Below are 16,085 nucleotides of genomic sequence, written 5' to 3' on the forward strand. Positions count from 1 at the left end.
GAAGAAGCTATTGCTTGAACATGCAATGAATTATAAAAATTTGTCAGAAAATTTCAAATACTGCAAAAAATAATTCAAAAATCCAGATATTGAAACTTCTAAAAGACCAAAAATTATTAAAAAAATTAAATGATTCACTGCTTAGAAATTATTGAAACAAAACAAAATATATATGAGTAAACAATAGAGAAATGTAAGAGAAAAATGGACTACATACGAAATAATAATTTCAATTATTCCAAGCTTTTTTATCTTGTAAAAAATGCATAAAGAGAGTTTGTGGTTCATGTACGAAAATTACTTTAAAAAAATACATGAAAAACCATAAAAAAAAAAAAAAAAATTAACAAAATAGAGGAGAAGAAAATAACATAAGAAGAGCTCATACCTCTACTTGGCTTAAAAACAATATATTGGGGTTTGTTTTACTTTTATAGTGTTCATAATTAACCTCACAAATTTGGAGATAAATTATCAACGTTTGAGTTTGAGTGAATAATTATATTTAAATAAAATGATAATTTTATTTAAATATCGTGCTGACTTGGAAAATTGTGAGAGTTTTAAAGAATTCGGTTATATATATATATATATTTATATAGATTACATGCAATGCCCAAAATTTTCCATTTCCACCAAGTTCATATATGCTATCCTTATTTGTATTAGTGTATACACTAACAACCAGCTAATATACAATGCCCCAACAGTTTAGAAGAAAATACTTAAACTTGTCCATTTTCTATCCTTTTCTTGCAATTTCTTATCTACCAAACAAAAATTAAAACAAAAGGATCTCAAAGTGCAGAATTACCTTCCAACGCTCCCACCAATTCCAACTCACAAATTCAAGCACTAGCTCAGTCCTAAACCGTTCCAACTCACCCCAACCTTTGCTGACCCCTTCCTTAGCTCGTCCCACAAACTCACCCACCTTCATATTGGCATCTTCCAACCAAAGCTAGTTACCTTCTTCCCTAACTCGTCAAGTTTTGACCATAACCACTCCAAGCCATGTCGGACCGAACGAGTCAGACTCAGCCATGAAAACCCATCAGACCCATTTGGATTTGCAAAAGCTAGAGCATGAAAATTGGGTTTGTAGTGGGAATTTTTGGACCTGGGGTTCTTAGGAAGCTTGAGAAGAATGAGAGTTTGAGAGTTGTGTGTGAGTGGAGTTGAAGAAAATAAAAGTGGGTTTGGTTTGCATGGGACTGTAAGCTTCATTGGTGGGTTTTGATTAGGGAATTTGTGACCATGAGCTGGATGAGACCCATGGCAAATGGGGTGCTGTTTTTGGGTTGTAGAAGTTGGATGTGGGTGGTTTGTGGCAAAAGGTGGTCTGAGGAAGGAGATCGACCTCTATTCTGAGGAAGAAGATGGCTATTGGTTTATGGGTATGGGGGGTATGGTGGGTTTTGATTGAGGAATCTATGGGTCTTTATGCGATGCAATGCTTTGATGTTGGTTTACCGTGGGTCTAATCGAGGAGGAGCTAGTAGAGGAAGGCAGGGAAGAGAAGGCAGAGCATTAGGAGGCAGTGCATCAGGTTTAGAAAAGTTTTATTTATTTATTTTTTTTAATATTGTGCTGACGTGGAAAATTGTAAGAGCTTCAGAGGCTTTGGTTCCCGCGCAATGCGCAAGATCATTTTACATATTAATGATCCTTTGCATCCAACATAACCTTAGTTCTCATACTTTCACTACATACATTCAAACCTAAATAATTTTGTATATTTAAACATATAGTATCTAATATCCCCTAAAAATTTTAAACATTAGTCTCTTCAAATCACTTCATGTATGTACTTCCATTCTCCAAGAGACCACTTGGACTAACATATGATATGAGCAACCACCACTATTATTACTTTCATTGCAATCAAATGAGTTCGAATGAGAGGAATTCTCAAGAATACCTAAATTTTGCATATATATGCAATATCTTCAAAACCATCCAATATCACATACTAATAATAACAATTTATTATAGTGGAAATCATATAGAAAATAGAGCAAATATATCCAACTGAATTGGTATGCCATCATTGTCTAAACATTTGGGACTAAATCTTCAAAGTCGAGTCAATACATTGAGGAGGATATTAAGCTAATCCAAAAAAATCACTATAAGAAGTAGTTATAGCACCGAATTTGTCAGGAGTTTGATGAAACCTAATACAAAAAAATGAACACAATAATTACATAATGGCAAGATGATAGGCCTATAATTTAGATTATATATAAACCATCAAGAAAATATATTCAACTGCAGTTCTATTTTGTCACGGTTTTGTAATAGGAGAAATGAATATATGTTGATAGCTGATAATTAATATATATATATATATATATTTGTTTATTTATTTATTTAAAAGGCCTTTGCAAAACTTTTTTTTTTTTTTTAACAAAACAATAATGGTATTGTGGGGGCCGGCCCAAAAATGATGGGCTATTCCAAACTCAGGCCCGTCCGAGGAGCGTACTATCCGAGGAAGAGCCTCGTATGCAGCATTACCCAATCCCAGCAGCTCCAAGGAAATCCGTCCGAGAAGTAATTCGTCCTCGGACATCACGAAGCCCAGACGAGAAACTCTGCTCAGCCCTTTCAGCTCACCTTCCCCAACATATAAAACGAATTAAATTCAAAATATCTGACGGAAGGCTACCACCACATTAATTGCGCCCCAACCACCCTCTTGGCCGCATTAATGAGGAAAAGACTCCTGAACAGTACCGCCTTGGCCTCTGCAACTCACAAAGGGTCTGATGAGGGCGTCTGATGGGACAGGTGCTCGAGTGGATGCTTGGATGACTAACAGGTGTAAGGCTGGGATGAAAAGAAGAAAAATATATAATGTAGTGAAGTCCCTCAAAGAAGGGACGGCAGAATTGTAAGAGGAACAAAAGAAATAAAATCAGACTTGAGGAATCCTTTTTTGCGTTCTTATTTCCTTTCTGCAAACAGTACACTACATGCATTAGACTAGCTAGTTTCACTGAGGCCAAGTTCTTTAACCCATTCTCTACAAGTATTTATTGTGGGTTGTGCTTTGGGCCAAGGCCTGATCAACGGAAGTTGGGCCAGGAAAATCGTGCAACCACAGGTATTTATTGAGAACTTATAAAACTTGTACATCATTAACTATTAATTGAATTTGAAATACATTCAAGAGTATCATACCAAGATTTGAGTATGCTGTATTGCCCTAAAAGAATGCAATGCACTTGAAAGCATGACAAAGAGTTAAAGCATATTAGGTTCACTCATCAAAAAGCATATTAAGTTCTTGAATGACGGAGCTATCTTCATACTCTACCTTCAGGTCTCATATTGACAAATGCTTGGCAAATTCCAAGGCTTTACGTAACCCAACAACTAGCATTTCTAATCAATCATTACTAGTATCCAAAAAATCTAGTGATCCGCAAATAATGCTCATATACCAAACAAAAAAGCCTTTCCAAATTTTTTTTTGTGGGATTCTATATATCACACAAAGCTGAGATATACAAAAAATGGTCCTCCAAAAGGCCAACATCACTCACCTGATCTAATACTCTTTTCTTTCTTCTTTTAAGCAATTTGATGGTTTTTAAACCTTGATTTCTTGAGTTATTTGGCTTTGACAATCATAAAACTGCAAAGATTGAAGGAAGAGATTGGCTCGCATATTAACTATCCAAAGAGAATCAGAAAGAGGACAATTGGAAATAGCAAAAAAAAAAAAAAAAAACACACACACACATTTATTAAATTTATACCTGGATTATGGCTTGCGTAGTACACTCTACAATAGAATGCTCTACGGTTTTGGCTTTCAAGAATTTGCCCTTTACTAATCTCACTAACAATTTGCAAAGGTCATTTTATTTTTAAAACACTTACTGAAATTTACATAAAAGCTTGAAATGCACCAATCTAAAACTTACATGACAATTTCAAACACCAAATTTGCTATTCCTGGGAACCACAATGAATCACACCGAACTAAACTTATATGACAATATTAGTTATAGTCTTTGAGGTATGTATCATAATTTGTGTGAGGGTATGAAGGAGCATATAAAAAGTTAAAATAAGAGAAATATCTCTTAATGTTTTTGTAGATTAAACCCAATTTATCAGCACTTTTAACCCCATTGCTCCCATTCTCTTTCAAGTAATACAGAAAGTATTAGAAAACTTTAGCCCACAAAATTCTCATAAACTAAACATAATTTCACAAATGATGATTTAAAAATGAAATATACAGGAAATCTTTATATTGCCTAATTGTGCTAAGTGCTAACAAATCCTGGGTTGTACAATGACTTAAAACAATATATGAAAGCAATCACAATATAATGCTAATGCAATGAACATGATAAATCAATTCAAACATTTTTGAAATCACCCAACAGGAAAAACTCAGATTTGTGTAAAATCAAGTCTTGATAGTCACAAATTTACAATCAATATTGTGGCATCCAAATAAAACCCATGATGATAAAACTTCAATTGTTCATTACATACTAAAAACATATTGAAAAATAAAATCAAAACAACATTGTAGCATTAGAAGTCCAAACTGCTAACTTGAAGTAAAAGAAGAGGATTGTTTCCATCAATTATGTTTTCTCTAATTTACATTGGTAAAATAGAGAATTTGAGTACTTGAATCAGTAGACAACTTCCACAGTAAAATAAAATCATTTAAATATAAATCTTGAGCTATTTAATATAATATATAAAGCCATAGTCAGTTCGTTTAGCAAGTACAACTTTCTACCATGAGTAATAAAAAGTTTAGCATAGTGCATTCTCATAATTCCTTCTAATAATTAATTATGCTTTTCCGAAAATGAAGGAAAGCCAATGAAAGAAAAGATTCCCCACATTTTCTTTCATTCCAAGAATTTACAGGTGGTTCTTAAGGAGGGAAATTCTTCTAATTCTCGTCCTGAAAGATTTGTTTCAGATGTTTCTAGTGCCTGCGTTTGGATTTGCTTGAAACAAAGATGGGTTGGCAACACTAACTCTACTTTCACCACTTCTATCTCCTTTGAAGAGGGAGAAATTAGATGGCCGATCCATCCAAGTGAGGCTAACAGTGTTAGATCAGCGAACTAGCAATAGACGAATCTCAAAGGTGGACGGATCCGATATTCACAAGCGCAAGGTGGACGGATCTCAAAGGTCACGTGGCTTCTACGTGAATTAAGTGATTTCCAAGGAGTCCTAAATGGAAATAACTTACGTCCCAAGGCTATCTCTAGTCGATAGAATCCTAACATGGATAGAATTCTAGTATAAGAAGGATTCTGTAATACACGCCCATTGATGAAGATCTTCCCTGTAAGGAAACGCCTTCTTGCGCAAGAAATGGAGGTCAGTTCTACACTACTATAAAAACCCCAAAGCCCTCAGGAAACAAGTTACGCATAATTCACCCCAGCTCTGACACTCTAGAGTTGTAGAAAGGTTTTCTGACTTGACCTTCAAAGGGTCTTTGTCTGGTACCACACTGGTACTCTCCTAGGGTTTCTTTTTGTTGCTATTTTGCAAGTCTTGTTTCGAATACGTGAGTGTTGTGCGGCTTACTAATGATTTTCGACATCACCAGTTGGCGTCATTTGTTGGAAACGGTGATCAAAAAATAAGCCATATTCATTGCTTCCCAGACAAAAAGTTGCATGGTACTTACTTATTCGATGGCAACCACCACCAACAATCAAGGCAACGAACCGTGACCCACTGCCCTAGAGAGGCAATACCAAACCCTCATAACAGCAGTAGAATATCTCACCAAACAAAATCATGACCTAGAAGAACAACTGCACCAGAAGAATGTAGCGATGAATACCCAAGAGGAATACCAAGAAGGCACCAGCACTGAGAGAAGGAACCGAGAAGGGCTGGAAGGTAGCAACACCCCAAGTAGGCCGGAGTGACAGGACACGAGTCACCCATCTGTCACAGATACGGTTCCACCTCATATAGTCACCGAGATGCAAATGATGAAGGAACGGATGGACTTTATGATGAATGCACTTAAAGGATGGGTGTCTAATGACCTCGATGACTTGGTCCATCGAACTGATTCATCATTTACAGTGTCCGTCACTACATTCCTCCTTCCAGCGTCCACTGCATGTCTAATGAACATTAAGCAACGGGAGGACCAGAGGCTAAGGTCCCACATCAACCACTTTAACAAAGAGGCTCTCTTAATTGACGAAGCAGACGACAAGAAACTCGTGGCTACCTTCATGAATGGACTACGGAAGGGTAAGTTCCTATTTTCCCTATACAAGAACGTCCTAAAAACTATGTCAGATGTGCTGTACAAAGCAACCAAGTACATGAATGCAGAAGATGTGTTGCTGGCCTGAGAAGAAAACTCAAGGAAAAGGGAAAGATAGGAGGACGTACGGTAGAATAGAGGGCGGAAGATGGCTAGGACTGGAGAACAGCAGGAAGACAAGATTTCCAAGCCCCCACGAGAAAATTCGCGAGTTTCACTCTGTTGACTACCCCAATCGACCAAGTCTTGATGTAAATTAAGGACGAAGGAGCCCTGACCTTCCCCGACAAGCTGAAGGGAGATCCAAATAAGAGATCTAGAGACAAGTATTGCACATCCACCGTGACACAGCTAACTGTTATGACCTAAAACAACAAATTGAAGCCCTTATCAAACAAGGAAAGTTGCAGAGGTTCATTAGCAAGGAGAGGACGGACCCACCTCCAGAACAAGCTCCCCGATGGGAGAATGAGCGCCCCAAGCCACCCATGGGAGATAAAAGAATGATTATAAGGAGCACGACAGTTACCGAGTCATCCAAAAAGGCCTATAAGACTTACCTCAAAATGGTTTAGAACGTCCAGTTGATGGGTTCCGTACCTAAGATGGCGCGGATGGACACCCCCATCATTGGATTCTCTGAAGAAGATGCCTGACATCTTCACCACCCACATAACGATGTACTTGTCATCAGTATACAAGTAGGGGATTACAACACTCACTGAGTTCTAGTCGACAATGGCAATTCGACTAACATCCTTTACTATCCGGCATTCCAACAGATAAGGACTAATAAAGAGTGACTTGTTCCGATGAACGCTCCACTCATTGGTTTTGGAGGAACAAGGGTGTTCCCTCTTGGTGCAGTCCTATTATCTGTAACGGTCAGCGACTACTCCCAGCAAATCACTAAGGACATAACATTCCTTGTGGTTGACTGCTCGTCCGCTTACAGTGTCATCCTAGGACGACCTACCCTTAATTCATGGAAGGCTACAAACTCAACCTACCACTTAATGATCAAGTTCCCTACAAATTATGGGGTAAGGGAGCTACGCGAAAATCAGGTAGCTGCACACAAATGCTACATAGTTATGATGGGGATGGACGACCACCTCCAAGCCATGAACATAGAAGAACATCAGATGATGATAGAGCTTGTTGAAAGGCTTGAAGAGATACTTCTCGACGACTCTAGAAATGATCGAACAACGACGATTAGTACCCTTGCTAGCCCGACGGTCCGCCAAGCACTAGCAACTTTTCTCAAAGATAACCGAGATGTGTTCGTTTGGAGCCATAAAGACATGCCGAGAATAGACCCTTCGATCATGGTGCACAGACTCAATGTGTCACCCTCCTTTACACCTATTCGTTAAAAGAAGCGAGTATTCGCCCCAAAACGAGATCAAGCTATAGCGAAAGAAGTTCACAAGCTACAAATGGCGAATTTCATTAAAGAGGTTTATAACCCCAACTGGCTGGAAAACGTGGTGATGGTCAAGAAAGCCAGCAGAAAATGGAGGATGTACGTAGACTTCACCGACCTGAACAAGGCGTGCCCCAAAGATAGTTACCCCCTCCCACGGGTTGACATTCTGGTTGACTCTACGGCTCTACACCAATTATTAGGGTTCATGGATGCTTTTTTGGGCTACAACCAGATCAAAATGGATGAAGCAGATTAAGAGAAAACTTCGTTCGTTACTAGCTATGGCCTCTTCTGCTATAAAATAATGCCATTTGGCCTCAAAAATGTGGGCGCAAAGTATCAAAGGCTCATGAATAAGATGTTTGCGTAGCAAATTAGGAGAAATGTCCAAGTCTATATTGATGACATGCTAGTGAAAAGCCGAAGAGAGGAAGATCACCTGGATGATCTAAGGGAAATGTTCGACACCCTTCGTTCCTACAACATGAGACTTAACCCAAGCAATTGTGCCTTCAGAGTAACGGTAGGAAAGTTCCTAGGGTTCATGGTGTCTCAAAGGGGTATCGAAGCCAACCCAGACAAGATCCTGGCCATAATAGAGATGGCACCCCTGAGGAACATGAAAGAAGTGCAAAGCCTCAACAATAAGATAGCAACGCTAAATAGGTTCATGTCTAGGGTGACAGATAAGTGTCTACCTTTCTTCCACATGCTAAAGAAATCTTTTGAATGGACGGTCGAATGCCAGTAGGCATTCGAGGATCTGAAGACCTACCTCTCATCCCCTTCATTGCTAAGTCCTTCCCAGCTAGGGGAAGAGCTATTCCTCTACTTGGCAGTATCCTTGACGGCTATCAACACAGCCTTAGTTAGAGAAGAAGACAAGATACAGAAGCTCGTATATTACACGAGTCGAGCACTTTGAGGCGTGGAGGAAAGATACCCACCAATGGAAAAGCTTGCCTTCGCTTTAGTTACAACAGCCCGAAAGCTCAAGCCATACTTCCAAGCTCACACGGTGATCATCCTGACTGATAAACCTCTACTACAAGCAATAAGTAATCTCGAAACTACCAGACGAATGGCATTATGGGCAATAGAGTTGAGTGAGTTCGACATACAGTACCGCTCGCGCACTGCCATTAAGGGACAGGTGTTCGCCGACTTCATTGCAAAATTCACTAACGTAGGAGGCCAAGGGGCAGAAGAGGCCCCACAATAGAGCATCCACATAAATGAATCCTCCAATAAGCAAGCAGGCGAAGCTGGTGTGATACTTCATAGCCCGAAAGGAGATAAGATCAAATGTATGGTCCTTCTGGATTTCCCTACTACCAATAACGAAGCAAAGTACGAAGCCTTGATAGCAGGGCTGGATCTTGCTAGGGCCACAAGAGCTGAAAATCTGATCGTATACTACAATTCCCAAGTAGTAACCAGTCAGGTTAACAGGGATTACGAATGCAAGAATGAACGGATGAATAAGTACATTGAGCACGTGAAGGACCGAGTTAACAACCTCCGAGTAAAGTTTGTTCAAATTCCAAGGGAGGAGAACGAGCACGCCGATCGGCTTGCTAAGGCTGCTTCAGTAGGTATTATCCTTCGTCCAAATGTCATCATTAATAAACAATACAAGTGTGTAGGAAATAGGCTCCGAAAATAATTGGACAACACCAATAGCATCCTATCTAAAGGACAGCGTACTACCAGGCAACAAGGAGGCTGCAAGGAAGTTGAAGGTTCAAGCAGCACGCTTCATTCTTATTAAAGGCATTCTCTATAAAAGGGGCTTCTCCTGACCATACCTAAGGTGCCTCGTCCCCGAAGAGGCAAATTATGTCATAAGCAGTCCAAGTGAGGCTAACGGTGTTAAATCAGCAAACTAGCGGTAGAAGGATCTCAAAGGTGGATGGATCCGATATTCACGGGCGCAAGATGGACAAATCTCAATGGTCATGTGGCTTCTACGTGAATTAAGTGATTTCCAAGGAGTCCTAAATGGAAATAACTTGTGTCCCACGGCTATCCCTAGTTGATAGAATCCTAACATGGATAGAATTCCAGTATGAGAAGGATTCTGTAATACATGCCCATTGATGAAGATCTTCCCTGTAAGGAAACGCCTTCTTACGCAAGAAATGGAGGTTGGTTCTACACTACTATAAAACCCCAAAGCCTTTAGGAAACAAGGTACGCATAATTCACCCCAACTCTGGCACTCTAAAGTTGTAGAAAGGTTTTCTAACTTGACCTTTGGAGGGTCTTTGGTCGGTACCATACCGGTACTCTCCTAGGGTTTCTCTTTGTTGTTATTTTGCAGGTTTTGTTTCGAGTACGTGAGTGTTGTGCAGCTTACTGACGATTTTTGGCATCATCATCCTTCTTCTTCATGAAAACTGGATATCACTGAAAATAGTGGCTTTTGTGAGAAATATTCAATTTTAAGAAAACCGCAACACAATCCAAATTAATTAAGAAAATCGCAACATATTCCTAATTAATTAAGAGAATACAACACTTTGTATAGAAGCCTCGACAGAGTTCATTATAGAAACAAAAAACCAATAATTAAAGATGTATAACATAACCCATAAATAAATAAACTAAAATAAAATTTTAAAAGAAAGCTTATTTGATCCAAGAGATATCTTTAAGATTTCTATTTTGAACACTTTAGGGTGAATCCTTTTTAGTAATTTCTGTAATCTATAAAAATATAAGACGGTGTTTTAAATAATTTTTAATGCATTTAAGGCTGATTAACAACAATAATCAAACACATTCAAGGCAATTCATCAAATGACAAAACACCCAACTCTTACTTTTTAATTAGCACACATTGTTGCTTATAATAGTATAAAGATAAATTTTAATCAAGAGCCAAGCTAGTTAGCGCAATTAAATCTTCAAATTGCTTCAAAAACAAATCATGAACTTATGAAAATTATTCTATAAAAAAAAATGCAAATTAGAAATTTTCAAAACTGTGGTGCTTCCTGGCTTCTCTTCAAACTTGTTTTTGCCAAAAATCTTTAGTTGGGCTTCAGCATTTTCAGTTAAAAATCCAATTCGTTCTTCAAAAATTTCTTCTAATGCAATGTGCTTCCATCAAACCAAAGTATTACAAAGATTTTAAAAATTAAAAACAGAACTTTACAGGTAACTATTTCGGCAATCTAACTGTGTGAAGACTGATTTTTCTTTCTCTACTTTAAAATCTCAAATCTCTAAGTCATTATTCTAAAAGCCCCAAATTTTTCCTGTTTGATACTGAAATAGTTTTTAACAACAACTGCAGTTCTACCTTTCAACAAAAACTATCATAGAATGGTTGCAGACAAAAACCAAATAGAATTCAGAGAATAAGAGGAAAGAAAGAAGAGAACAAAAGCATTAACAAAAAAAAGGAATATACAAATCTGAAAAATAAGAATTAGAACTGATTTTTTTTCCTTAGAACTTTGAGTCTCTCTTATTCCGATGTGCCCCTTATGAACTGTTTCTCTTTGCAATTGTGGTTCCGATGATCTAAGTCTGGTGAAGGAATGGATGGTAGAGGAAAAACTGATGGTTTTGGCCAGCATTACATATTTATCTCTTGGCACCCTATGAACTTTGTCTCTCATATCTCTGTATCTCAAGCCTTTCAAGTTTCGATTGCATTTTAAGTTTTTAACTCAAATAACTAAATCTGAAGCAATCCAACTCCCCAAATTTGAAAAAGAAAAGGAAAAAAACAAAAACTTTATTGACTATGGGTATATGGCCAAAAAAACCTAAAATAAATATCAATGCAACATTCAATCCTATACTTATTATTTAACCCAATGATTTGGTTAAGATTAGAAACAGAAGTACCCAAACTAAAACCAATATTTTTTTAGTGATTTCTATAATCTAAAAAAAAAAAAAAAAAAATCCCATTTGTTTACAATGAAAACCCAAAAAATAAAAATCAAAACCTAGTGTAATCCAAATACCTAAATAAATTCAATCCAACCAATCTCATACCCAGATCTAAGAAAAAAAAAAAAAAAAACTTTACCAATGGTAGTTCCGGCGATCTAATGGTAACGTGTTAATGGCACTTAGTTTTCTCTTCCTCAATCTCTACTCCTGCGTGCCTTATGGATTGTCTCTCTCTATCTCTGCATCTCTCAATCTGATGGTAACGGTGTCGATGGCTTTCTATAGGTGTGTGTTTGAGTGAATGAAGCCACTACCTGATATTTTAAACTGTCTCTCAATTTCTCATATTCGCTCTTTTTCTCAGGCTCTCTCTATCTTTCAATTTAACCGTGTTCTATTTTAGACCGTGTGGAAAACATAGTAAACGTACGGATTAAATTTGAGGCCTTCAAATGGTGTAACGATCACGCTTTTGGCCTTTAAAAGTGTATACGTGGCTGAATTTTATATGGCCATTTTTCCTACATGGCAGCACCTCTTTAATTGCAGAAAAAGACTTCTGCTATTCTATATAGTATATGATATGATATATATATTGATTATAACTATTATAATCATTATTGACTCTCTTGGGAAATAGTGGGTTCCAGTTAACTCAACTAGTAAAATCTCTGATGATTGTATAAGAGATTGGTTTAATCCCCGCCTACACCAAAAACTGATTGATGTCTTGGTCTGATGATAAAAAGCTATCATCAAAAGCAGATGCCATAAGTTGAAATTCTCTCTCTCTCTCTCACAAAATAAAAAAACTCTCTTGGGAGATAAGGCCAATACTGAATATGGAGTATACACCAAAAACTGATTGGTGTCTTGGTCTGATGATAAAGAGCTATCATCAAAAGCAGATGCCATAAGTTGAAATTCTCTCTCTCTCTCTCTCACAAAATAAAAAGACTCTCTTGGGAGATAAGGCCAGTACTGAATATGGAGTAAATACTAATGCAGGCTATGCATCAATATTGAGGTGTGAACAAATTTGGGCTAGGGAATAAAGAGCAATAAGCAGTGAACGATTTGCTTAGGCCCACCAAAGACTATGGGCTAGTTCCCTTTTGAGACGCTACTTTCTTAAACTCTAGGCCCAATACAAAGAATCGACCACCACTTGGGTCAATATTTGTCCTAGCTGTACAAGCTAACTATTTTACACGCTGAAAATGTATTAAGAAATGGTTTTGTAAGAGGGTGGTCTCCTATAGTATGTATGGGTTTTGCATGCTGTAAAAGGGTGATCTCATGAGTAGACGGGGCAAAACGGGCGGGTCGGATTTGGGTCGGGTCAATCGGGTTTGCAGGTCAATTGGGTCGTAGGTCAAAACAGGTCATTTTTAAATGGGTCAACTAGGTTGTGGATCAATCGTGTTGCGGGTCGTGTCGAGTCGAGTTTACCCGTATTTTTCAAACAATTTTTTTTTTTTTGAAATAGATGCAATCTGTCAATTGTTTATGAGTTCCTTAACTGTAATTAGATTCTCACTAGTAATACTGTTACCACTTACCAATTACCACTAAACACTTGATACCCAAATTTGGTACAACTCTTGTTCCAGTTTTCTAGAAGCTAATCTTGGTATAATCTTCGATCTATTTAAAGTAACAAAAGAAAATGAAGGTGGCAAATAAAGAATGACAAACTATAATGGAATGCATAACATATTAAGTAAAGAAGAATAAGTAAATATTTTATAAGAATTACACCTCAATCTCAATCTACTCAACGTTGGTAGACGTGGCAAAACGGGCTGGTTGGGTTGGGTCAATCGAGTTTGTGGGTCAATCAGGTCAGGTCAAAAAATTCTGACCCGTTTTGCCATGTCTACTCATGAGATACATTCTCCTCGCTTAATATAGGTGTTTGGATGCATAAACAAGTTATACTCACCTACAAATTAATTTGTACATATACAATATTGTTTATTATTATTATTATTATTTGGGAAATCGCAATTTGTCCTCCTTGTGGTAGCAACTTCCCTGGTTCTCATTCTATAATCCAGACCCCAAAAAGTCCTCCATAGTCTTAGTGATTAAAAAAAATAAAAAGAAGTATTATACAAATTATGTGGGTTTAGGGGATAGTAAAAACTTTCCCCCCTATCTTACTTTGTCCTACTTGACTTTTCTTTACCTTGAAAAAATAATGAGACAATGATAGGTTTTGCTCGCCCCACTCTACCCGTATTTGAAACAGTCAAATCAAGCACTAGGTTTACTTTTCAATCAACTCTAATCGACTCATGGACAACCATACTTTTTCTCTTTCTTTTGACACTTTTATAACTTCTCCTTGTTTACTTTCATTTTAATCTCACTAATGCTAAAACCATCTCATTAGAAATAACAAAATGCCTTCAATTTACCTCGCTCTTGACCAACCTTGCTCTTGCCTCATGCAAATTTTGCCCATCCCAAAAAGGGATTGAGACACCCCTGATCTGACCCCATTACACTCATTGCCATCCTCTCTCTCTCTCTCTCTCTCTCTCTCTCTCACACACATATATCTATAAAGAGAGAGAGAGAGAGAGAGAGAGAGAGAGAGAGGCCTAGATGAAACGAGGCCAATCCAATTGGCCCATTTAACTCATATAGAAGTGCTAGTCCATGAAATGCATAGTCACACACGAGTACACGACCAATGATAGTCACTAACTTACAATTTTGCTTCTTTGCTACTTTTTCTTGACATTTTCAGCACATATGTATGAGAAAAATTTCATAGAGTGCCTTGAATGATGTCCCAAATCTGTCAAGATTGTAGACAGGACTTAGGTTGAACCACTCCAGAATCGGTGCCATGGGCATTAGTACACTCAGAGGTGACTTGCTGTCCAGATTTATCTGATTCAATCTTTATGTTGCTCAAAGCTATTCCAGTGCAAGCAACAGATTGACTGCAATTGAGGTAAATTGCTGCATTTGAGCTTGATGTTCCAACTATGTCATCATAGGTCACTTCGCTTATGTGAACTCCAGTTGACTGTAGTTAGAAAAGTTAAATTTAATTAATTTGCATCACATATATCTTACAAGAAATTAACTACTATTCTTTCTAAATATAACAGGGTTTTGTATGATTTACCTTTGGCTCACAGTTACCTCTTGTACCATCAAAATTATTGCAGTAATTTTGATCGATATATATTGGGTTTTTTACTGATTCCATGGTGATGTGCTCGAATGAAATCTTTCGAGCGTAACCTACTCCAATCTTTTTACAAATATTGTAAAAGTATTAGATAAAAATAACAGAACATTGTAGTTATTTCTCAAAAAAAAGAAAAAAAGAATTGGTCTAGATTTACTACCTGCCATGTCTTGATCCGAACTCCATTTGTTGTTCCCTTGAAATTAACTTTCTTCACATGAATGTTTTCGACTTTGACAGAATTTCCATACCTGCCTAAGCTTCCAATGCTGTTTTGAAACAGACGTGAATATAAGAAATTAATCACTTGTTGCAATCGTACATGCCTAAGAGCATCTCCAGCAGATTCTCCAAATTTTTGTACTGTTTAGAGAATGAACAGTGACTTTTACCTTTTAGCTATTCACTTTTACAAATACACTTTACAACAGATTTTCTATCTTATTCTTTATCTCATTTAAATATTATTTCTTCATTCATTCTTTATTCTTTTTTTATAATCATTTATTCTTCCTATATTCATTCCCAACGATTATATTTTTCAATGAAAAGTGTTATATTCACAACATTTTTTGCAATACTTTCACAAGAATCACATCAAAATCTTATGTGAAAAGTTGTTACTAGTTCTAATTTGAACCCACTGCTGAAATTATTTTTTTACTCACCATTATTAACTAATAATAATCTATTACTTAAAATTTATTTTATTGTGAAAATATTGTGGTAGCATTTCTCAATTAAGATTTTTTATTTTTTATATTATTTTTCCTTTCTTTCAATTCATTCTCATTCATACATTTTCATTTCTTTTTTTCTTTTTCTTCTTTCTTGTTTTTCTCCTCCACACACGTGTCCAGCCTATCTCTATCCCCCCCCCCTTTCTTTTATTTTCTTTTTCTCCCCCACATTCAAGAACATTCCGGACTCTCTCTTTCATTCTCTAGCTCTCTCTTTTTTTACTTTTTCTATTTCTACTTGATTCTAGAACACTCTCTAGCATGATCTTTTGACTTCTATTTCTACTTCTATTTTCTTTCCTCTTCAGCTCACTTCACACACACACAACCGACATGGCCTTCATATATCTTTTTCTTTCTTTTTTTTCTTCCTTCTTTTCTTGTTCTGATTCACTTTGTTGTTACAAGGGAGCTTAGATAGGCTTTCATGCTCTTGATCTGTTGTTTTTGTTTTGATTTCAGATTCGTTGTTCTAATTAAATTTGTATTTTCCCTATTCTT

The 16,085-nt window shown here is 37.1% G+C and overlaps 1 protein-coding gene across 4 annotated transcripts in view; it reads right to left on the minus strand.

Annotated features, from left to right (window-relative positions):
- LOC126715379 (polygalacturonase-like) overlaps window positions 1–16,085 on the minus strand; it is a 48,055-nt gene that overhangs the window by 19,894 nt on the left and 12,076 nt on the right. For 3 of the 4 annotated variants that reach the window (XM_050415957.1, XM_050415954.1, XM_050415955.1), the window contains 3 exons: window positions 15,005–15,113; window positions 14,779–14,907; window positions 14,244–14,676 (listed from right to left, as the gene is read on the minus strand). The exons of the other annotated variant lie outside the window; for it this stretch is intronic. In XM_050415957.1, coding sequence (XP_050271914.1) covers window positions 14,446–14,676; window positions 14,779–14,907; window positions 15,005–15,113 — 469 coding nt within the window. In that variant the 3' untranslated portion in view covers window positions 14,244–14,445. Of the gene's footprint in view, window positions 1–14,243; window positions 14,677–14,778; window positions 14,908–15,004; window positions 15,114–16,085 lie in introns of those variants that run through there. 4 annotated transcript variants of the gene reach the window in all.

Source organism: Quercus robur, chromosome 2 (genome assembly GCF_932294415.1).
Source record: "Quercus robur chromosome 2, dhQueRobu3.1, whole genome shotgun sequence".
Classification (NCBI taxonomy): Eukaryota; Viridiplantae; Streptophyta; class Magnoliopsida; order Fagales; family Fagaceae; genus Quercus; species Quercus robur.